The 24,381-nt window shown below is 44.8% G+C and overlaps 1 protein-coding gene across 1 annotated transcript in view; it reads left to right on the top strand.

Annotated features, from left to right (window-relative positions):
* Positions 1-24,381, top strand: part of LOC135547551 (integrin alpha-4-like) — a 40,265-nt gene that overhangs the window by 3,409 nt on the left and 12,475 nt on the right. Inside the window, exons 7-17 of the mRNA XM_064976654.1 lie at positions 1,131-1,216; positions 2,188-2,250; positions 2,628-2,765; positions 8,850-8,958; positions 9,570-9,664; positions 12,646-12,736; positions 14,226-14,271; positions 14,648-14,802; positions 17,999-18,153; positions 23,292-23,444; positions 23,923-23,999. Coding sequence (XP_064832726.1) covers positions 1,131-1,216; positions 2,188-2,250; positions 2,628-2,765; positions 8,850-8,958; positions 9,570-9,664; positions 12,646-12,736; positions 14,226-14,271; positions 14,648-14,802; positions 17,999-18,153; positions 23,292-23,444; positions 23,923-23,999 — 1,168 coding nt within the window. The remainder of the gene's footprint in view (positions 1-1,130; positions 1,217-2,187; positions 2,251-2,627; positions 2,766-8,849; positions 8,959-9,569; positions 9,665-12,645; positions 12,737-14,225; positions 14,272-14,647; positions 14,803-17,998; positions 18,154-23,291; positions 23,445-23,922; positions 24,000-24,381) is intronic.

Here is a 24,381-nt window from a genome sequence, read left to right as displayed (position 1 = left end):
AGGTACATTAATAATAACATGGTTGGAGACAATCAGAAGGACTTGTCTTGTTGTCACACGTCTCATTTGTTTTTCTGCAGAGGCTGTGAGTTAGTGAAGTGTAACGTAATGGAATTTGAAGAAGAAGCATGCTTTTTCTGTGTCTGTGTGTTGAGAGAACACGCTCTGTGTGTGTGAACAGGAAGCTGATTGTCAGGTGCATACACACACACACACACACACACACACACACACACACACACACACACACACACACACACACACACACACACACACACACACACACACACACACACACACACACACATTGCTCAGTATGTGCTCAATTGTAGTTACTGCAAATAATGATGTTGTCTCTCTGTCAAGGGGATCCATATCAATGTTTTTAACCGAACTAGTGCCGGCAAAAATCACATTTTTCTAACATACTTTTATGCATGGAAAGACCTGTCATGTAATGTAAACCCTTTTTTAAAGCTCTTATCAAAGGAATGTTGTTCTCTCTCATCAAGCCAGTCACAGTGTGGCCTGTTGCGCTTATCTCAACCAGTACCATCTGGTTCTACCTGTGTTGTTGGTTGTACTAAGGTTGTACTAAGGTTGTATTAAGGTTTTACTAACATTGTACGGACATTGTATTAATAAAAGGATAAGCCCATTCAATTTTTGCCTAAAATGACATACCCAAATCTAACTGCCTGTAGCTCAAGCCCTGAAGCAAGGATATGTATATTCTTGGTACCATTTGAAAGGAAACACTTTGAAGTTTGTGGAAATGTGAAAGGAATGTAGGAGAATATAACACAATAAACTGGTAAAATAGAATGTAAAAAAAAGTTCTAATAGCTACAGTAAATTGGACAGTGCAGTTAGATTAACAAGAATTTAAGCTTTCTGACCATATCAGATATGTCTATGTCCTGGGAAATATTCTTGTTACTTACAACCTCATGCCAATCGCATTAGCCTACGTTAGCTCATACGTCCCGTGGAGGGGACACCGATCCCAAAGAAGCTTTAACGTTGTAATGTGTTTCCATTGCCAGGCAACTTTGGTAGTCTGATTCGTCGGTTATATTAAAGTTGTGCTGGTGTTGTACTAACGTTAAGATCCTTAATTTCATCACCAGGCTACTCGGTTGGCGCCGGCCACTTCCTTCACCCTGACTCCACAGAGATTGTTGGAGGTGCACCCCAGCACAGGCAGACTGGTAAAGTAAGAGTTCATTTAATTCCTGTTTTTCCTTTTACCCCCATCCCCATCACTCCGTCACCTGCCTGTAGATAGGAAGCACAGTACCAACACTTGCACATGTATCGGCTCGTTTTGTATGAACTGACAAGCAGGGGGTAGTAAAGTGGTAAGTACAATGCAGTATTTGTGTTTAAATCACCATCCAGGCTGATGTAAAATATATGATGAATCGGGCATTCCTCCTTCTGCTGGTGAAATGTATGACATTTGTGTTGCTGAAAAAGACCATGGCACCCTATTCCCTATAGTGTACTACTTTTGACCAGAGCGCTATGGGGGTGACATGTGGGAGACACATACCATGTGTTAGCTGCTCTGGTCTGTCAATTACATTAGTAAGATGTTGTGATGATTGGACCTCTGTTGATTGATGTCACTAAAGGCCTTTATTCTGAATTAGCTGAAAGTATTTGGTTGTTAATATATTTATATTTAAGTAATTTAGCAGAAGCTCTTTTTCCAGAGTGACACAATCACTGCATTCAATCAAGGTAGATACTATGTGGGCAAGTAACTGTATATGAGTGATAGATTGACATAGTAGTTACCGTAGTTACTGTAGTTACCGCTGCTTCTGCTATATGTATAAGTTGGTATGTCTGCTAAACTAATGTAAATGTATCTATCTGCAGAAAGAGGAAGTGGGGAATCATTATGTCATGTGGCAATTCAGTGCACATTTTATGAATGAATTGTTATTTCCATGTTTTTTTACTGTACAAGTTGCCAATTCTTAATGGCCTAACCAAATGCATCCCCCACAGGAGTGTTAATATGATAGATTAAATATATTTCATCAGTAGAAAGCAGGTGATGTCTATGTGGGTATTGTGATACAATCTTAGTAGTGTATGCATTTTACCACCTGTATATTCATCCTTAGTTGGCTTTAGGTCCTGATGTGACCAGGTCTTGTTTCTCCTCTTCTCCAGGCCTACCTATTCAGAGCTGAAGAAAACATGCTGAAGATCATCAGTGAAGTCAAGGGAAGCAAGGTGAAAATTAGTAGTCACATTGGAGTCATTAAGCAGACACTCTTATCCAGAGCGACTTACATTAGTGAGTACATATATTATCCCACGTACTGGTCCCCCGTGGGAACCCTCGCAGTGTAAGCACCTTGCTCTACCAATGCGGGACCAATCTCCATTGGGCATGCTCTTTAGTCTAGGACCGGGTTTAATCTGTGTCTGGGAAACCAGTCTTTAATATCTCACTTCTTAATGTCTTAATTTTGACACAGAACTAGATCACACCTCCTCACTGCAAAAACACTCTGTGCCAACTGCTGATGTCAAAAATGGCTTTAAAAATACATTTGGTTGATGTGATTGACTATATAGACATAAAACCTGCTTCTCCTATACTGTAGCTGGGCTCGTATTTTGGTGCCAGTGTGTGTGCCGTGGACCTGAATGGAGATGGCCTGTCTGATCTACTGGTAGGAGCTCCCATGTACAGCACCACGAGAGAGGAGGGACGAGTCCATGTCTACATCAACCAAGGAGCTGTAAGTACTGGGATCTTTCCGGATTTGTTTTTCCTTTATTTCAATACAACTTTATACAGCACCAGTCAAAAGTTTGAACACACCTACTCATTCCAGGGTTTTTCTTTATTTTTACTATTTTCTACAATCTAGACTAATAGTGAAGACATCAAAATGATTAAATAACTATGAAATAACACATGGAATCATGTAGTAACCAAAAAAGTGTTCAACAAATATATATTTTATATTTGAGATTCTTCAAAGTAGCCAACCTTTGCCTTGATGACAGCTTTGCACACTCTTGGCATTCTCTCAACCAGCTTCATGAGCTAATGACCTGGAATGCATTTTAATTAACAGGTGTACCTTTTTAAAATGGTATTTGTGCAATTTCAAATTAAATCATGCTTTTATTGGTCACATACACATGGTTAGCAGATGTTAATGCGAGTGTAGCGAAATGCTTATGCTTCTAGTTCCGACAGTGCAGTAATCTAACAAATTCAAAAACGACTACCTTTTACACACAAAAGTAAATGGATGAATAAGAATATGTCCATGAAAATATATGAATGAGCGATGGCCGTACAGCATAGGCAAGATGCAGTAGATGGTATAGAATAGAGTATATACTGTACATATGATCTGAGTAATGTAGGATATGTAGACATTATTAAAGTGGCGTTATTTAAAGTGACTAGTGATACCTTTAATAAATCCATTTATTACATTTATGGCCAGATATTTTAGTCTGTATGTTGGCAGCATCCACTCTATGTTAGTGATGGCTGTTTAAAAGTCTGATGGCCTTGAGATAGAATCTGCTTTTCAGTCTCTTGGTCCCAGCTTTGATGCACCTCTACTGGCCTCACCTTCAGGATGATAGCGGGGTGAACAGGCAGTGGCTCGGGTGGTTGTTGTCCTTGATGATCTTTTGGGCCTTCCTGTGACATCGGGTGGTGTAGGTGTCCGGGAGGGCAGGTAGTTTGCCCCCGGTGATGTGTTGTGCAGACCGCACTGCCTTCTGGAGAGCCTTGCAGCTGTGGGCAGAGCAGTTGCCGTACCAGGCGGTGATAAAAGTTTGTGAGTGTTTTAGGTGACAAGCCAAATTTCTTCAGCCTCCTGAGGTTGAAGAGACGCTGTTGTGCCTTTTTCACCACGCTGTCTGTGTGGGTGGACCATTTCAGTTTGTCCGTGATGTGTATGCCTAGGAACTTAAAACTTTCCATCTTCTCTGCTCCTGTAACGTCGATGTGGATGGGGGGATGATCCCTTTGCTGTTTCCTGAAGTCCACAATCATATCCTTTGTTTTGTTGACATTGAGTGAGAGGTTATTTTCCTGACACCACACTCCGAGGGCCCTCACCTCCTCCCTGTAGGCCGTCTCCTCATTGTTGGTAATCCAGCCTACCACTGTAGTGTCGTCTGCAAACTTGATAATTGAGTTGGAGGCGGGCATGGCCACGCAGTCATGGGAGAACAGGAGAGGGCCAAGAACACACCCTTGTGGGGCCCCAGTGTTGAGGATCAGCGGGGTGGAGATGTTGTGTCCTACCCTTACCACCTGGGGGCGGCCCGCCAGCAAGTCCAGGACCCAGTTGCACAGGGCGGGGTCAAGACCCAGGGTCTGAAGGGTACTATGGTGTTAAATACTGAGCTGTAGTCAATGAACAGCCTTCTTACATAGGTATTCCTCTTGTCCAGATGGGATAAGGCAGTGTGCAGTGTGATGGCGATTGCGTCGTCTGTGGACCTATTTGGATGGCAAGCAAATTGGACTGCGTCAAGGGTATCAGGTAGGGTGGAGGTGATATGATCCTTGACTAGTCTCTCAAAGCACATCATGATAACAGAAGGGAGTGCTACGGGGTGATAGTCATATAGTTCAGTTACCTTAGCTTTCTTGGGAACAGCAACAATGGTGGCCATCTTGAAGCATGTGGGCACATCAGACTGGGATAGGGATTGGTCTGCGCAAGCTCTGAGGGCTCAGCTAGGGATGCCGTCTGGGTCAGCAGCCTTGCGAGGGTTAACACTTTTAAATGTTTTACTCACGTTGGCGACGGTGAAGGAAAAGCCTACAGGCTTTGGTAGAGGGCCGTATCAGTGGCACCGTATTGTCCTCAAAGCGAGCAAAGAAGTTGTTTAATTTGTCTGGGAGCAAGATTTTGATGTCCGTGGCGGGTTTTCTTTTTGTAATCCATGATTTACTGTAGACCCTGCCACATACGTCTCGTGTTTGTGCCGTTGAAATGCAACTCTACTTTGTCTCTTGTTTTTATTTATTTTACTAGGCGAGTCAGTTAAGAACAAATATTTATTTTCAATGACGGCTTAGGAACAGTGGGTTAACCACCTTGTTCAGCGGCAGAACGACAGTTTATTTTTACCTTGTCTGCTCGGGGATTCAATGTTGCAACCTTTCGGTTACTAGTCCAACGCGCTAACCACTAGGCTACCTCCCACCCTTATACTGACACTTTGATTGTTTGATTGCCTTGCAGAGGGAATAGCTACACGGTTTGTATTCGGTCATGTTTCCAGTTACCTTGCCATGATTAAAAGTGGTGGTTCGCGCTTTCAGTTTTGTTCGAATGCTCAATCCACAATTTCTGGTTAGGGAAGGTTTTAATAGTCACAATGGGTACATCATCACCAATGCACATGCTAATAAACGTCAATGTTGTTGTCTGAGGCTACCCGGAACATATCACAGTCCACATGATCGAAGCAATTGGTCAGATCAGCGTTGGCTATACCTGAGCACAGGCATTTCCTATTTTAGTTTCTGTCTATAGGCTGAACAAAATGGAGTTGCGGTCAGATTTGCCAAAGGGAGGGTGTGGGAGGGCTTTGTGTGCATCGTGGAAGTTAGAGTAGCAGTGGTCCAGAATGCTACCAGTTCGTGTCGCGCATTCAATATGCTGATATAATTTAGGAAGCCTTGTTCTCAGATTAGCTTTGTTAAAATCCCCAGCTACAATAAATGCAGCCTCGGGATATATGGTTTCCAGTTTCTATTTCTTTCCTTCTTAATGCTTGTGAGTCAATCAGTTGTGTTGTGACAAGGTAGGGGTGGTATATAGAAGACAGCCGTATTTGGTAAAAGACCAAGTCTATATTACAGAAAGAACAGCTCAAATAAGACAAAAGAAATGACAGTTCATCATTATTTGAAGATACGAAGGTCAATCAATCTAGAAAATGTCAAGAACTTTGAACGTTTCAAGTGCAGTCGCAAAAACCATCAAGTTACCTCTGCTGCAGAGGAGAAATTCAGCCTCAGAAATTGCAACCCAAATAAATGCTTCATAAACATTCAAGTAACAGACGCATCTCAACATCAACTGTTCAGAGCAGACTGTGTGAATCAGGCCTCCATGGTCGAATTGCTGCAAAGAAACCACTACTAAAGGACACCAATAAGAATAAGAGACTGGCTTGGGTCAAGAAACATTAGAAATGGACATTAGACTGGTAGAAATCTGTCCTTTGGTTTGATGAGTCCAAATGAGAGATTTTTGGTTCCAACCAGCGTGTCTTTGTGAGACGTAGAGTAGGTGAACGGATGATTTCCGCATGTGTGGTTCTCACCGTGGTTCTCACCGTGAAGCATGGAGGAGGAGGTGTGCAGGTACTTTGCTGGTGATACTGTCAGCAATTTATTTATAAATCAGAGCACACTTAACCAGCATGGTTACCACAGAATTTTGCAGCAATACGCCATCCCATCTGGTTTGCGCTTAGTGGGACTATCATTTGTTTTTCAACTCAAAACACACCACCAGACTGTGTAAGGGCTATTTGACCAAGGAGAGTGATGGAGTGCTGCATCAAATGACCTGGCCTTCACAATCACCCGACCTCAACCCACTTGAGATGGTTTGGGATGAGTTGGACTGCAGAGTGAAGGAAAAGCATCCAACAAGTGCTCTGCATATGTGGGAACTCCTTCAAGACTGTTGGAAAAGCATTCCAGGTGAAGCTGGTTGAGAGAATGCCAACAGTGTGCAAAGCTGTCATCAAGGCAAAGGGTGGCTACTTTGAAGAATCTCAAATATAAAATATATTTTGATTTGTTTAACACTTTTTTGGTTACTACATGATTCCATATGTGTTATTTCATAGTTTTGATGTCTTCACTATTTTACAATGTAGAAAATAGTAAAAATAAAGAAACCCTTCAATGATTAGGTGTGTCCAACTGTTTGACTGTTTGTAGGCCCACAATGGAAATTAAGGCATGATACAAAAGTTTCACATAAAAATATACAGTACATAACAGACAACTTTGATTTCCCTGATTCCCCTTCTTGCCTTCTCAAAACTCATTTGAGGAGAAGGTCAGAGGTGAGGGACCTTGGATTTTCTTCTCCAATGTGGCTTGAGAAGGAGGTGACAAGAGCAGATGAGAGTAATTTAGGAAAAATGAATTGAGAGTGAGTGTAACGATCGTTGTTGGTGGAAGAAGGTGAGGACCAAAGTGCAGCGTGGTATGTGTCCATATTTATTAAAATGAACACGGAAATAACAAAAATACCACAGAGAAACGACCGAAAACTGTTCTGGCTGGTGCAGACACACAACAGAAAACAATCACCCACGAAACACAATAGAAAACAGGCTCCCTAAATATGGTTCTCAATCAGGGACAACGATTGACAGCTGCCTCTGATTGAGAACCATACCAGACCAAACACAGAAATCATAGAAAAACTAACATAGACAACCCACCCAACTCACTCCCTGACCATACTAAAACAAAGACATAACAAAATAACTAAGGTCAGAACGTGACAGCGAGACAACCTTTCTTTCAACCATATCATGAAAACATTAGTGTGCAGTTATGTTTTGCAAATTGCATTGGTTCTAAAGTAATTTGATGGCCAATTACCTATTGAAATGTTTACTTTAAACTGTGCATGGCTGTTATATGGAACACTGTCCCAGAAAATTGCCTTAAATTCAGTTAATAGATTGAATGTTAACAAAAGGTTTCAGCCTGTAAACTTGTTCTGACTTTGCTACACTGTGCTAACTGATGCTAATTGGAGGCTGCTCTATAGTGTGTTGTGTCTCCATAAACACGTATGTGTGATATTCAAAATACACCCTCATGAACAGCTGGGCCATCTCAGATACTTGTTAAAACAGAACCAAACCAACAGGCACTTTCTCACATCACATATCACACATACTCTTACCATCACAACTTAACTCTGTAGTTACTATAATATGATAGTTAAGCATCTCATAGAATACTGTTGGTGTGCACTGTTATAACAAACACTTTTCAATACCAATGATGGTATCACTTTACATTAAGTTGCTCTTATAATTGGCTAGTAACATCTAGACTACCTATGCAGCTTTCAGAACAATCAGATACCTCTATAGAAAAGTATATGGTCATGAAGTAAATATATTTGTAACGGTTCTCGTCTGTCGAAGGAGAAGCGGACCAAAATGCAGCGTGGTGGTTATTCATGTTCTTTAATGAAAGGGAACTCAACATGAAATAACTAACAATACAAAAACGAAACGTGGAAACCTATACAGCCTATCTGGTGACAGCAAACACAGAGACAGGAACAATCACCCACGAAATACTCAAAGAATATGGCTGCCTAAATATGGTTCCCAATCACAATAAACCCATGTCACACCCTGGCCTGACCAAATAAATAAAGACAAACACAATAAACTTCGACCAGGGCGTGACAATATTTTCCTTTCATGGTCATTTCCTATTCAAGAAGAGGCTGGAGATACTATATTGCACTGGCAGATGATCTAAAACAACCCAGCATAATGATAGCAGGACTTGAGGGTTTCTTTGACTGATGAGTTTGTATTACGGAACACTAAACCTGCTACATTTACTGTGTTCCACTAAGGACCAGGCAACTCTGAATGACATGACTAACTTCATTACCAACCAAGTGACTAAATAACTGCAATTACACAATCATGAAGCTTAGCTAGCTACTTCCCCCATATATCTACATCAGCAAATGACTTATTTTTTCTTCTACAAGCAATTACCCTGGGAAGAGGAGAGAATGATTCTTAAGACTGTGAAAACATTTATCTTTCAGGCTAATATGAAGGAAGCAGAGTTTCAGTTGGCTGGAAGCAAATCGTATGCGGCAAGATTTGGGGAGACCATAACAGATCTGGGAGATATTGATGACGATGGCTTTCCTGGTGAGTTTTAATCATTATTTTTAGCAAAGATGCATAACAATGTATATGTTAATGATGTGATATTCTGAGTCGGTGCTGTTTTAAGTATTGGGTGCTTATTGTTGCGCAAGCAAATCTCCCCACATTTTAGTTAAACAGATTAGCAATCTTTCTCAGGAGGAACTAGACTAGAGTAAGTGACATACACCATATAACAGTCACGCTCCATGCTGAGCATCACCACTCACCAACCAGCTGACTACATCCCCAAAGCTGATCAGAGGGCCTCAACGTACTTCCAACTGCCACTTACACCAGCCTAAGTTCTTACCACACACACACACACACACACACACACACACACACACACACACACACACACACACACACACACACACACACACACACACACACACACACACACACACACACACACACACACACACACACACACGCATGTGGTGGGGGTCTGTCTGGTGTTTAGGTCATTATGCATTATGTCCCTGTAAACCTGTAAGTTAACTCATGTGTGCGTCCAAAAAATAATATATAGTGCACTACTAGGGAATAGGGTTCCATTTGAGATGCATCCTAAGTTAACCCCTGACTGACTGACTGTAAATATGTTCCAGATGTGGCGGTGGGGGCTCCGCAGGAGGAAGAGCTGCGTGGGGCTATATATATCTACAATGGGAGGAAGACAGGGATCTCTCAGACCTACTCTCAAGTATGTACACATCTACGGCTATGTCACAGCTGCTGTTTGTCTGCAGGCTTCAGGGACAGGAGATTACTGGGAGGGAAGAAGTAAGGAAAAATTAGGGAGGGAGGGAGTAGGGCTTCCAGGGATTGAAGGGAGGGAAGGAGGGGGTCAGGTTCTCCCTTCTCCGAGTAATTATTAGGGCCAGAAGATTAAACGGAGGAGAGAAAGAAGGGAAAGAAGAGAGGGTGGAAAAGGGAAGGAAGGAGGGAGTGACGGAAAAAGGGGGGTCAGGGTCTTCCTCCCCCTGACCAATGCTCTCCCCCATCCTGCTGTGACAAATGTTCCTTTGTTTTTTTCTGTGCTCCCAGACAGTCAGAAGAGAGTTCCTGACTCTGAATTGCTGCAATTTCCTAAAACCGCTTGGTCCCCTTCTTTTCTCTGTCTGAGCATGTGAGACATACCATGAAGATAACTCAATTTATACTGCATACTGTATGTAAATATATTTCTGTCAATGTGGAGTACAACCCATTGGAGAAAATGCAGTTACTGTGTATCCAAATATAGAGAGATTACATTGCTTGCATCTCAAAGCTCCTTGTATTAGGGGGGAGAGCAGCTATGCTATTAGGGGGGAGAGCAGCTATGCTATTAGGGGGAGAGCAGCTATGCTATTAGGGGGCTATTAGGGGGAGAGCAGCTATGCTATTAGGGGGAGAGCAGCTATGCTATTAGGGGGAGAGCAGCTATGCTATATTAGGGGGAGAGCAGCTAGGGGGCTATGCTAGAGCAGCTATGCTATTAGGGGGGAGAGCAGCTATGCTATTAGGGGGAGAGCAGCTATGCTATTAGGGGGAGAGCAGCTATGCTATTAGGGGGGAGAGCAGCTATGCTATTAGGGGGAGAGCAGCTATGCTATTAGGGGGATGCTATTAGGGGAGAGCAGCTATGCTATTAGGGGAGAGCAGCTATGCTATGCTATTATTAGGGGGAGAGCAGCTATGCTATTAGGGGAGAGCAGCTATGCTATTAGGGGGAGAGCAGCTATATTAGGGGGAGAGCAGCTATGCTATTAGGGGGAGAGCAGCTATGCTATTAGGGAGAGCAGCTATGCTATTAGGGGGAGAGCTATGCTATTAGCAGCTATGCTATTAGGGGGAGAGCAGCTATGCTATTAGGGGAGAGCAGCTATGCTATTAGGGGGGGAGAGCAGCTATGCTATTAGGGGGAGAGCAGCTATGCTATTAGGGGGAGAGCAGCTATGCTATTAGGGGGAGCTATGCTATTAGCAGCTATGCTATTAGGGGGAGAGCAGCTATGCTATTAGGGGGAGAGCAGCTATGCTATTAGGGGGAGAGAGCTAGCTATTGCTATTAGGGGGAGAGCAGCTATGCTATTAGGGGGAGAGCAGCTATGCTATTAGGGGGAGAGCAGCTATGCTATTAGGGGAGAGCAGCTATGCTATTAGGGGGAGAGCAGCTATGCTATTAGGGGGGAGAGCAGCTATGCTATTAGGGGGAGGGGGAGAGCAGCTATGCTATTAGCTATGCTATTAGGGGGAGAGCTAGCAGCTATGCTATTAGGGGGGCAGCTATGCTATTAGCAGCTATGCTATTAGGGGGAGAGCAGCTATGCTATTAGCAGCTATGCTATTAGGGGGAGAGCAGCTATGCTATTAGGGGGAGAGCAGCTATGCTATTAGGGGAGAGCAGCTATGCTATTAGGGGGAGCAGCTATGCTATTAGGGGGGAGAGCAGCTATGCTATTAGGGGGAGAGCAGCTATGGGGGAGAGCAGCTATGCTATTAGGGGGGAGAGCAGCTATGCTATTAGGGGAGAGCAGCTATGCTATTAGGGGGAGCAGCTATGCAGCTATGCTATTAGGGGAGAGCAGCTATGCTATTAGGGGGAGAGCAGCTATGCTATTAGGGGGAGAGCAGCTATGCTATTAGGGGGGAGAGCAGCTATGCTATTAGGGGGGAGAGCAGCTATGCTATTAGGGGGAGAGCAGCTATGCTATTAGGGGGAGAGCAGCTATGCTATTAGGGGGAGAGCAGCTATGCTATTAGGGGGGAGAGCAGCTATGCTATTAGGGGGGAGAGCAGCTATGCTATTAGGGGGAGAGCAGCTATGCTATTAGGGGGAGAGCAGCTATGCTATTAGGGGGAGAGCAGCTATGCTATTAGGGGGAGAGCAGCTATGCTATTAGGGGGAGGCTATGCTATTAGGGGGAGAGCAGCTATGCTATTAGGGGGGAGAGCAGCTATGCTATTAGGGGGAGAGCAGCTATGCTATTAGGGGGAGAGCAGCTATGCTATTAGGGGGGAGAGCAGCTAGGGGGGAGAGCAGCTATGCTATTAGGGGGGAGAGCAGCTATGCTATTAGGGGGGAGAGCAGCTATGCTATTATGCTATTAGGGGAGAGCAGCTATGCTATTAGGGGGAGAGCAGCTATGCTATTAGGGGGAGAGCAGCTATGCTATTAGGGGAGAGCAGCTATGCTATTATGGGGGAGAGCAGCTATGCTATTAGGGGGGAGAGCAGCTATGCTATTAGGGGGGAGAGCAGCTATGCTATTAGGGGGAGAGCAGCTATGCTATTAGGGGGGAGAGCAGCTATGCTATTAGGGGGAGAGCAGCTATGCTATTAGGGGAGAGCAGCTATGCTATTAGGGGGGAGAGCAGCTATGCTATTAGGGGGAGAGCAGCTATGCTATTAGGGGGGAGAGCAGCTATGCTATTAGGGGGGAGAGCAGATATGCTTCCTGGGGTCCAGAAAAATTAAGGCAGTTCTATTCAATTTTTAAAAAAACATGACATTACCTTTCACAACATTTTTCACCCCACATTAAGTGTGGGCCCTCAGGCCACTACTCTACTACCACATAACTACAACACAAAATCCATGTGTATGTGTATAGTGCGTATGTGAACAGTAATGTATAAAGTGTGTACAGTACAGAGGATTGTTAGCTGTATGACTAATCAAGCTGTTCTTGTTTCATCAGAGGATCACCGGGTCTCTTCTGGGTAATGAGTTAAAGATGTTCGGCCAGTCTGTTTCCGGAGGCATCGATGTTGACGGAAACGGTTACCAAGGTAGTGCTCCCTTTCCTGACTGTCACTGTTGTGTAGAGTACTTCCCTCCAGCACAATGAGGGAGTCTGTCTCTGTTTCTCTACTGCTGACTAGAACAGAACACACTGTAATGTCCTGCTATGATGTCACACACACTGTGTCTTAAATTAGTAAGGTTGTCAAAACACAAAATATGTCAGTGGTGGAAACGGAACTGAGGACAGAGGATGGGGAAATACGTGTGTGTGTATGCATGCGAGCGTGCTTAAATGTGTTGCTACCCAGGGAAAACTGGGCAGTGGGAATTTCGATCACTAGGTGGTCACATAGTTTTCTACTCCCTCGCTGCTTCTCATGTTCTCATCTTCCACAAGTCTCACTCAATAAACTAAACAGGATATTCTGTAGACTCACTGACAGAGGGTCTTAGACTTATCTGTTAGTCAACTCTTTAGTTTGGCCATCCTCTCAACTAGTACATTGTTAAAGTGTACTGTGTACTGTCTGTCTCCAACATTTTTAAAAATGATTTGGTGCTATATGTGTTAGTAGTTGTTTCTATAGATTTATTCATAAGGGTAAGAATTACATACTTGTCTAAAAACAAATCACGTCAGCTGAGTACAGTTGATGTCTTGTAAGATGGAACAGGAATTGTTGAAAAGGTCTGTTGAGATGTTGAGTTGAGATGTTTGGATTAGTGTTAGGGAGCACATACTGATCATTGTTACAGTATACTGTTCTGGGATCAGAGTTGCATTAATCGGGCAAATAAACATAGCAAATGCTCCAAACAAGATTTCCAGTTTATTATTGCACTGTTACAGATTATACTGAGATATCCTACCTATGAAAAGCCCTTTAAAGTGATTGGAATGCTTAGTAACTACTGTAGTCAACAGGGTGCATACATTTGCAGGCTGACGTGGACTGAATAAATAAATGACTGAATGAATGACAAATGAGACTGATGTCTGCAGTAGAGGTCGAGGCCGATTAATTAGGGCCGATTTCAAGTTTTCATAACAATTGGAAATTGGTATTTTTGGGCGCCGATTTCCGATGATTATTTTTTTAAACATTTTTTTTGTATACCTTTTATTTAACTCGGCAAGTCAGTTATGAACACATTCTTATTTTCAATGACTGCCTAGGAACTGTGGGTTAACTGCCTTGTTCAGGGGCAGAACGACAGATTTTCACCTTGTCAGCTCAGGAGTTCCAATCTTGCAACCGCACAGTTAACTAGTCCAACGCTCTAACCATTGCACTCCACGAGTAATCTGCCTGTTACGCGAATGCAGTAGAAGCCAAGGTCAATTGCTAGACAGCATTAAACCTATCTTATAAAAAACAGTCAATCATAATCACTAGTTATAACTACTAATCCAGTTTAGCAAGTAATATTAACCAGGTGAAATTGGGTAATTTCTCTTGCAGGAAGGACAGGTTTACAAATAGAGTATGGAGGAAATTTTGTGTTCAAAATATCTTCATCTGTAACCCACAGACGTTGCGGTAGGGGCCTTCCTCTCGGACTCCGCTGTGGTTCTGAGGTAAGACCATGATCATGGAGAAATGTCAAACACATCCACAAGATAACTGACCTATTAGCAGGAATTCCTGCATTGTTACGTGTTAAAGGGTCAACTTTCACTCATAGGGGTAAGCTTTTCACTTTAACTGGTTTAGATGTATTGATTTGGACCAAATTCGCACCTGTTCTGGTCCATATTTCTACCATATTTTAGGCCTTCTGTGTTTTTTGGCCTCCTGGCCCATAGAGCCACCATGTTGTAGATGTCCATGTGCATTTCACTACACCCGCAATACCATCTGCTAAACACGCGTATGTGACCAATAACATTTGATTTGGTTACTGTGTTTATGTGTTGTTATTTATGTTGATATGTTGTCGTTGCCCTCCAACAGGACACGTCCGGTGGTAGTGGTTGAGGCCTCCATGCCCCTGCCTGTCAGTGTGAACCGCTCTGTAGCGCTGTGTTCTGACAACGGTCTTCTTGCTGTCTGCATCAACGTGACAGTCTGCTTTAGGGTCCGCGCTCGACGCTACAACGGACTCATAGGTGAGCAGACCCTCTCGGTGCCCCTGGCTCCCGCTTCGCCCTGCACTGCGAAAACAACCTGTCTATTTGCACTGTGTTAATCGTTACGTCAGTGAAGGTTATATACACAGCAGTGGCACTAACAAACAAACGGCAGTTTTGGTTCTGGTGTGTGTACTTAACAGTGACCAAAAACTCATTTCACACCCGTGCTATAGTACTGCGAGCATAATTATGCTACTAGTTTGTATGTGTAAAATGGTATAATGTACAATGTCTAGTCTCCTGTGTCTCTTAGGAAATAGTGATGAAAACCTCTGCCCTGGACTGGTTGACAGAAAACACTGTTGTGTCCCAGACAACCCTTTTCTGTTTCCTTATCTCTGTCAGTCTCTCCATATTATCACTAGTCCCTGAGGCCTGGGGCAGTTGGTCCAGTATGTTAATGCGGAGCATTCCTTTCGTGAAAGTGTCCGTTACAGCAAGAAGGCTCTGGCACAGCCCTGTCCTGATAGATAAACTGGGGTTGCGGTGGGGTTGAGTCTGGGGCTGGGACTGGGGTTGAGGCTGGGGCTGGGGTTGAGTCTGGGACTGGGGTTCGGGTTGAGTCTGGGACTGTGGCTGGGGTTGAGTCTGGGACTGGGGTGGAGTCTGGGACTGGGGTTGAGTCTGGGACTGGGGTTGGGGTTGAGTCTGGGACTGGGACTGGGGTTGAGTCTGGGACTGGGGTTGAGTCTGGGACTGGGGTTGGGGTTGAGTCTGGGACTGGGACTGGGGTTGAGTCTGGGACTGGGGTTGTCTGGGACTGGGGTTGAGTCTGGGACTGGGGTTGAGTCTGGGACTGGGGCTGGGGTTGAGTCTGGGACTGGGGTTGAGTCTGGGACTGGGGTTGAGTCTGGGACTGGGGCTGGGGTTGAGTCTGGGACTGGGGTTGAGTCTGGGGCTGGGGTTGAGTCTGGGACTGGGGTTGAGTCTGGGACTGGGGTTGAGTCTGGGACTGGGGCTGTGGCTGGGACTGGGGCTGTGGCTGGGGTTGAGTCTGGGACTGGGGTTGAGTCTGGGACTGGGGTTGAGTCTGGGACTGGGGTTGAGTCTGGGACTGGGGTTGAGTCTGGGGCTGGGGCTGAGGTTGAGTCTGGGACTGGGGTTGAGTCTGGGACTGGGACTGGGGTTGAGTCTGGGACTGGGGTTGAGTCTGGGACTGGGGTTGAGTCTGGGACTGGGGTTGGGGTTGAGTCTGGGACTGGGGTTGAGTCTGGGACTGGGGTTGAGTCTGGGACTGGGGCTGTGGCTGGGACTGGGGTTGAGTCTGGGACTGGGGTTGAGTCTGGGACTGGGACTGGGGTTGAGTCTGGGACTGGGGTTGAGTCTGGGACTGGGGTTGAGTCTGGGACTGGGGCTGGGGTTGAGTCTGGGGCTGGGGTTGAGTCTGGGACTGGGGTTGAGTCTGGGACTGGGGTTGAGTCTGGGGCTGGGGTTGAGTCTGGGACTGGAGCTGGGGTTGAGTCTGGGACTGTGGCTGGGCTGGGGTTGAGTCTGGGACTGGGGTTGAGTCTGGGGCTGGGGTTGAGTCTGGGACTGGGGCTGGGGTTGAGTCTGGGACTGGGGTTGAGTCTGGGACTGGGACTGTTGAGTCTGGGACTGTTGAGTCTGGGACTGGGGCTGGGGTTGAGTCTGGGACTGGGGTTGAGTCTGGGACTGGGGAGTCTGGGGTTGAGTCTGGGACTGGGGCTGGGGTGAGTCTGGGACTGGGGCTGGGGTTGAGTCTGGGGGACTGGGGTTGAGTCTGGGACTGGGGTTGAGTCTGGGACTGGGGCTGGGGTTGAGTCTGGGACTGGGGCTGGGGTTGAGTCTGGGGTTGAGTCTGGGACTGGGGTTGAGTCTGGGACTGGGACTGGGGTTGAGTCTGGGACTGGGGCTGGGGTTGAGTCTGGGACTGGGGTTGAGTCTGGGGCTGGGGTTGAGTCTGGGACTGTGGCTGTGGCTGGGGTTGAGTCTGGGACTGGGGTTGAGTCTGGGACTGGGGTTGAGTCTGGGACTGGGGCTGGGGTTGAGTCTGGGACTGGGGTTGAGTCTGGGGCTGGGGTTGAGTCTGGGACTGGGGTTGAGTCTGGGACTGGGGCTGGGGTTGAGTCTGGGACTGGGGTTGAGTCTGGGACTGGGGTTGAGTCTGGGACTGTGGCTGTGGCTGGGGTTGAGTCTGGGACTGGGGTTGAGTCTGGGACTGGGGCTGGGGTTGAGTCTGGGACTGGGGTTGAGTCTGGGGCTGGGGTTGAGTCTGGGACTGGGGTTGAGTCTGGGACTGGGGTTGAGTCTGGGACTGGGGCTGGGGTTGAGTCTGGGACTGGGGCTGGGGTTGAGTCTGGGACTGGGGTTGAGTCTGGGACTGGGGTTGAGTCTGGGACTGGTCTGGGACTGGGGTTGAGTCTGGGACTGGGGCTGGGGTTGAGTGGGACTGGGGCTTGAGTCTGGGGCTGGGGTTGAGTCTGGGACTGGGGTTGAGTCTGGGACTGGGGCTGGGGTTGAGTCTGGGACTGGGGTTGAGTCTGGGGCTGGGGTTGAGTCTGGGACTGTGGCTGGGGTTGAGTCTGGGACTGTCTGGGACTGGGGTGGCTGGGCTGTTGAGTCTGGGACTGGGGTTGAGTCTGGGACTGGGGCTGGGGTTGAGTCTGGGACTGGGGCTGGGGTTGAGTCTGGGACTGGGGTTGAGTCTGGGGCTGGGGTTGAGTCTGGGGCTGGGGTTGAGTCTGGGACTGGGGTTGAGTCTGGGACTGGGGTTGAGTCTGGGACTGAGGCTTGGGTTGAGTCTGGGACTGGGGTTGAGTCTGGGACTGGGGTTGAGTCTGGGGCTGGGGTTGAGTCTGGGACTGGGGTTGAGTCTGGGGCTGGGGTTGAGTCTGGGACTGGGGTTGAGTCTGGGACTGGGGCTGGGGTTGAGTCTGGGACTGGGGTTGAGTCTGGTACTGGGGTTGAGTCTGGGGCTGGGGTTGAGTCTGGGGCTGGGGCTAGGGTTGAGTCTGGGACTGGGACTGGGGTTGAGTCTGGGACTGGGGTTGAGGCTGGGGCCAAGGTTGATGCTGGGATGAGGTTGGTTCTAGGTCTATGTATGTCTGTGGCCCTGGTTTATACGAACTCTGGGTGCTCTCTGAAACTAAATACCGTTACCTTCTTCCCTCCCTCCCTCTCTCCCTCCCTTAATTCCCCCTCTCTCACATAGAACTGCAGTATAACCTGACAGCCGACACTCACCACAAGGAGTCTTTCCCCTCCCGCTTCCATTTCCACGGCAACGGGACGTCCAACGTTACGACAGGGCAAGTCAAGGCCAGACACGACCAGCTGACCTGCATCACCCACCAGGCCTTCATGAGGGTGAGTCAGATGTCAGGGTTTAGAGTTCAAAGGTTAGGGGTCGAGAGGTCAACAGCTGTAACCACTGATAGGTGTTTCCAGGTCTTCCTTAGGAAAGAGGTCTTCAGATCTCAATTGGACTTCCTATATGAATAACGGTTACATTTAAAAAAAATTCAAAGTGGAAGTTTCTTTTTAGAAATGTTAACAAATTAATTTAAAATGAAAAGCTGAAATGTCTTTGAATGACTACCCTATCTCTGTAAGGTCCCGCAGTCAAGTAGTGAATTTGAAGCACAGATTCAACCACAAAGACCAGGGAAGTTTTCTATTGCACCATATCAAAGTACATCGATTGGTAGATTGGTAAAAAAATACGTTGAATATCCCCTTGATTATGGTGCAGTTATTAATTACACTTTGTATGGTGTATCAATACACACTACAAAGATACAGACCTTCCGAACTGAGTTGCCAGGGATTTCACCATGAGGCCAATGGGGATTTTAAATCAATTATGGAGTTTAATGGCTGTGATAAGAGACAACTGAGGATGGATCGACAACATTTATAGCTCCCTTCAGTAACCACGAGCACAACCGTTCCTTGATTTTAACTGGCGGCTTTATTCTGTAGTTTTAGTCAGAATTATCACCTTCTGTGAGAACTATAAAGTAAATGAAAAATTCAGTTAAGCACACTCTTACAACCTTCTCTTACGAGTGACTTATTAGCTTGGTATAACTCTGAAGTGCTTACATGCATAACAGTTTAACCTGCGTTATAACGGATTCAGATTAAACACATAGAATAAAGGAAGAAATACCTCATTGGCTGCTTATTACAGAAGGGAGGAAATCAAACTTCACACGTATTATTCCTGGCATGAATTCACACTTCATCCTAACATACACTCTTCAACCTTTATGAACTACACCCGATGACATGAAAACTTAGCTAACGCATCGCAGGATTGCCTTCCCTCCAACAGTGTGTTGCTACAATAAGGATCCCCGTTACAACAGTATTAGCTACGTGGTTCCGCTTGTATTATCATTTCCCCCGCACAGCGGACACGTAAACAATTCAAACAAAAGACAACGACATAACCTGTAAGTCTAACTGTCAGTTACAACATTCTAGTTACACCAAAATACTAACCTAAACATGCATTCTGTTTAAAAATATATTTTTGTCCTGAATACAAAAGTGTTTTATTTGTGGCAAATTCAACACACACATCAGGATAAAAAGAAAAGGAATATAGCTAAGCACAGGTAAAATCCTAGAGGAAAACCTGGTTAAGTCTGCTCTCCTATAGCAGACTGTGGAGCTGCAAAGCTCCACAGCGGAGATTGGAGTATCTGTCCATAGGACCACTTTAAGCCGTACACTCCACTTGAGTGCTTTAAGGGGAAATATTTGGAAATTTACATACACTTAGGTTGTAGCCATTAAAACTCGTTTTTCATCCACTCCTCAGATTTCTTGGTAACAAACTATAGTTTTGGCAAGTCGGTTAGGACATCTACTTTGTGCATGGCACAAGTCATTTTTCAACAATTTTTTACAGACAGATTATTTCACTTATAATTCACTGTATCACAATTCCAGTGGGTCAGAAGTTTACATACACTAAGTTGACTATACCTTTAAACAGCTTGGAAAATTCCAGAAAAAATATTTCATGGCTTTAGAAGCTTCTGATTGACTCAAATTATGTCAATTGGCCGATTGGAGGTGTACCTGTGGTTGTATTTCAAGACCTACCTTCAAACTCGGTGCCTCTTCGCTTGACATGATGGGAAAATCTAAAGAAATCAGCCAAGACCCCTGAAAAAGATTGTAGACCTCCACACGTCTGGTTCATCCTTGGGAGTAATTTCCAAATGCCTCAAGGTACCTCATTCATCTGTACAAACAATAGTATGCAAGTATAAACACCATGGGACCACGCAGCCGAGGAATGCTTTTTCAAAAGTCCCACACATGTTAAGCACTTGTTGGTTGCTTTTCCTTCACTCTGCAGTCCAACTCATCCTAAACCATCTCAATTGGGTTGAGGTCAGGTGATTGTGGAGGCCAGGTCATCTGATGCAGCACTCCATCACTCTCCTTGGTCAAATAGCCCTTACACAGCCTGGATGTGTTTTGGGTCATTGTCCTGTTGAAAAACAAATGATAGTCCAACTAAGCGCAAACCAGATGGGATGGCATATCGCTGCAGAATGCCTTGAATTCCAAATAAATCACTGACAGTGTTACCAGCAAAGCACCCCCACACCATCACGCCTCCTCCATGTTTCATGGTGGGAACCACACATACGGAGATCATCCATTCATCTACTCTGCGTCTCACAAAGACACTGGTTGGTACCAAAAATCTCAAATTTGGACTCATCAGACCAATGGACAGATTTCCACTAGTCTAATGTCTATTGCTTGTGTTTCTTAGCCCAAGCAAGTCTCTTCTTCTTATTGGTGTCCGTTAGTAGTGGTTTCTTTGCAACAATTCGACCATGGAGGCCTGATTCATGCAGTCTCCTCTGAACAGTTGGTGTTGAGATGTGTCTGTTACTTGAACTCTGTGAAGCGTTTATTTGGACTGCAATTTCTGAGGTGCAATTTACTCTAATTGCCTGTCCTCTGCAGCAGAGGTAATTCTGGGTCTTCCTTTCCTGTGGCGATCCTCAGGAGAGCCAGTTTCACCATAGCGCTTGAGGGTTTTGCGACTGCACTTGAAGAAACTTTCCAAGTTCCAAAATTGTACATATTAAACTGACCTTCATGTCTTGAAGTAATGATGGACTGTTGTTTCTCTTTGCTTATTTGAGATATTCTTGCCATAATATGAACGTGGTCTTTTACCAAATAGGGCTATTTAAAAATTAAAAATAAATATTTCACCTTTATTTAACCAGGTAGGCTAGTTGAGAACAAGTTCTCATTTACAACTGCGACCTGGCCAAGATAAAGCAAAGCAGTGCGACACAAACAACAACACAGAGTTACATATGGAATAAACAAACATACAGTCAATAACACAATAGAAAAGTGTATATGGGGTAAGATATGGGAGGTTAGGCAATAAATAGGCCATAGCTGTACTATTGTTTTATTATTTATTTTTATTTATTTATTTTATTCCACTTTGACATTACTGAGTATTTTGTGTAAGTTGTTGACAAAAAATGACAATTAAATCTATTGTAACCCCACTTTGTATCACAACAAAATGTGGAAAAAGTCAAGGTGTGTGAATCTTTTTGAAGGCACTGTATATGTCACCAAGCAGCGACTCATTCAGTCTAGGCCAGATAAAGAAGAGCTAATAAGTTTGAGTTTATTTTTATTTTTACAGAGACAGTGCACATTAATCGACGTTGCAGTAAAAGTGACGGTTTTAGCCAGCCGGCTAATTTTCAACCGCAGTCCCTAAGATAAGATGTATGCATGGTGACATTGGGAAGTTCTAAATGACATATCACTTTACATGGGAGGGAACATGGTGATCTGAATGGTAATAAAATAGGGACTGGGTTTAGTAGGGAGGATTTAGTGTGTGTGCAGGATTAGGGAAAGGGGGATACCTAGTCAGTTGTACAACTGAATACATTCAACTGAAATGTGTCTTCCACATTTAACCCAACCCCTCTGAATCAGAGTGGTGCAGGGGGCTGCCTTAATCGTCATCCACGTCATTGGCGACCAGCGAAGAGTGGGTTAACTGCCTTGTTCAAGGGGAGAACAACATATTTTTACATAGTCAGCTCCTACCCGCCAGGCTCCATGCCGCCCCGGTGTGCGTGCGTGTATGTGTAATGTTCCAGGTGTTTGGTGGGGCCCCTCCTGACTCTTCCCTCATTCTCTCTTCTAATCAGGGCCATCTAAGTTAGCTCATGTTTAAACCCACTCACTAATTAATGGAGGACTCTCAAGTCTCTTTGAGCTGAACCATACTGGCCTTTTCTTATTAATAGCTAGAGATGGAGTTATTGGAGACCATAAACCAGTGTCATTATCTGTCAGAGGAAATCAAAATGTGTGTGTGTGAGTGTTTGTGTGACTTTACATTTGATGTATTTTTAAAGTCTAATGAATGGGTCATGTCAGTAATGAATGTTATAAACAGCAGATGTGACAGTAGGATAGTACAGGGGAATGGTAGGAGAATGTGACTATGACTGAAAGGTTGCTGGATTGAATCCCCGAGCTGACAAGGTAAAAATGGGTCATTCTGCCCCTGAACAAGGCAGTTAACCCACTGTTCCCCGGTAGGTTGTCATTGTAAATAATAATTTGTTCTGATTTGTAACTGACTTGCCTAGTTAAATAAAAATACTGTCTCAGGGGCTTTTCTGTCTTACTCTCACACACCCCCCTCATACTGTATGCATCTTAAAGGTTTGATATAGACTCATTCTTATGTAATGGTTAGATGTGTTTTAGGTTTATTTTGCCACTCACATACTGTACAGTACACATGAGTCCGTATGTATGATCAGCGCTGTGTTGCCAAAATCCTGTATGTTAATGAATGGGCTCTTGTGAGTGGTTTTACATTGAGAGAGAACACCACCATACAGTTACTCAGTTTGTGGTTAAACTAAACCTCACAGAGTGGAGCAAGCTGTGCATGCATGGCTAATGAAACACTGTTTTTTAGCTACTATGTCTGCTCACTGATAAAAGAAGAGCGAGTGGGACATAAGAGCCATTCAAGTATATTGTTCTATAGATACCATGCTTTATTTGACAGTGTATTCAATAATTCAGTCATAGAAATGTTTAGCAGTTCTCTTTCTGTTTCATAACATTGTAACTTAGAATATTTTGCAACAATTTAGCAGCAACAGCTAAAAATATATATATTTTTTCTTGAATAAAAACGGTATCTCAGAATGTCCCTTGAGCTAAAGGCAGGTGTGGCAGAGGAGAGCAGAGGCTCCTTGGGACATCTGCAGTGGGACATCTACAGCTCTTTCAGTGGGACAGAGAGCACAGGACACTGTAACATTGTGCCAGAGCACAGACAGGCCCCCACAAGAACTTACTCAAGAACAGTCAATTAGCACAGTCGAGCCAGAAGCTCCCCTCTACCCAAGGTTGTATGTACAGTAAATTAAAACTTCCATTCTCTGTATGTCTTTTCTTTTTAGAAAGATGTCCGGGATATCTTCACGCCCATCCATTTTGAGGCGACGTACGCCCTCAGACAGCACCCTGTCCATACCTGGGGACTCAGAATATTCCCAGCCCTGAAACCCATCCTGCAGCAGAGAGGGGGGCACAGCAACCTGGTAGCCAATAAGGTGAGTCTCTTACATCTATCCACTCATATAGATGCATGGTTCGGAGAATAGGACCAATTTTTTAGACACAAATTTAGCTTAGTCCTGGAATTAAAAATCATACTCAATGGGAATTTCCCTGCATTGAAATGGTTCTTTAGTCCGGGTACTAGGCTTAATCTATGTCCGGGGAACCGATGCTACACTCTTAGAAAAAAACTAGCTATATAGAACCTAAAAGGTTCCAGGTTAAATCATTTTGGGTTCCTTGTAGAATCCTTTCTACAGTGTGTTATATGGAACCCAAAAAGGTTCTACCTGGAACCAAAAAGGGTTCTCCTATGGGGACAGCCGAAGAATCCCTTTGGAACCCTTTTTTCTAAGAGTGTAGAGTTCTCCACTTACATCCATGTATGGTAGTTACTGTATATTAGAGGATACATTGCTGTATTTTCAGTGACGGCATCATCATCATCTAACAGTAACCTTCCTTCTCCAGACTGAGTTTGCTCGGTACTGTTCATTGGCCAACTGTTCAACCAATCTGCAGGTCTCTGCATACCTGGTCTTACCACAGTAAGTAGCATTTAGCATAAATGTTCATCTAGAATATGTTGGTGTTTTCTTTGTAATACAATCTTTTGTCTTGAAGCTTTTACTTTCTATTTCTTATCTCTGTGGACAAAACTGAGCTATTGAAGGTTTACTTTACAAATTAATTACAGCATCCCGAAACAAAGAATATTTGTGTGGAAAACAACCTTCATAGGATTATATCAGGTATTGACTGTGGTGCCCATGATGTCAATACTCTCCAGTTCACGTCATTAAGGGGGGATTGTTGTACATGTTTATTCATGGTCACATTTCCCCTTAAACACTTAATTGCCAGGCTAATTTCTGTTACGGCCAGGCTAATACAGTATCTGATTATTCATGACGCAGAGGTGTGTGTGTG

Source organism: Oncorhynchus masou, chromosome 10 (genome assembly GCF_036934945.1).
Source record: "Oncorhynchus masou masou isolate Uvic2021 chromosome 10, UVic_Omas_1.1, whole genome shotgun sequence".
Taxonomy (NCBI): Eukaryota; Metazoa; Chordata; class Actinopteri; order Salmoniformes; family Salmonidae; genus Oncorhynchus; species Oncorhynchus masou.
Note: the sequence above shows the minus strand (reverse complement) of the source record. Positions and strands in the feature narration are given on the sequence as shown.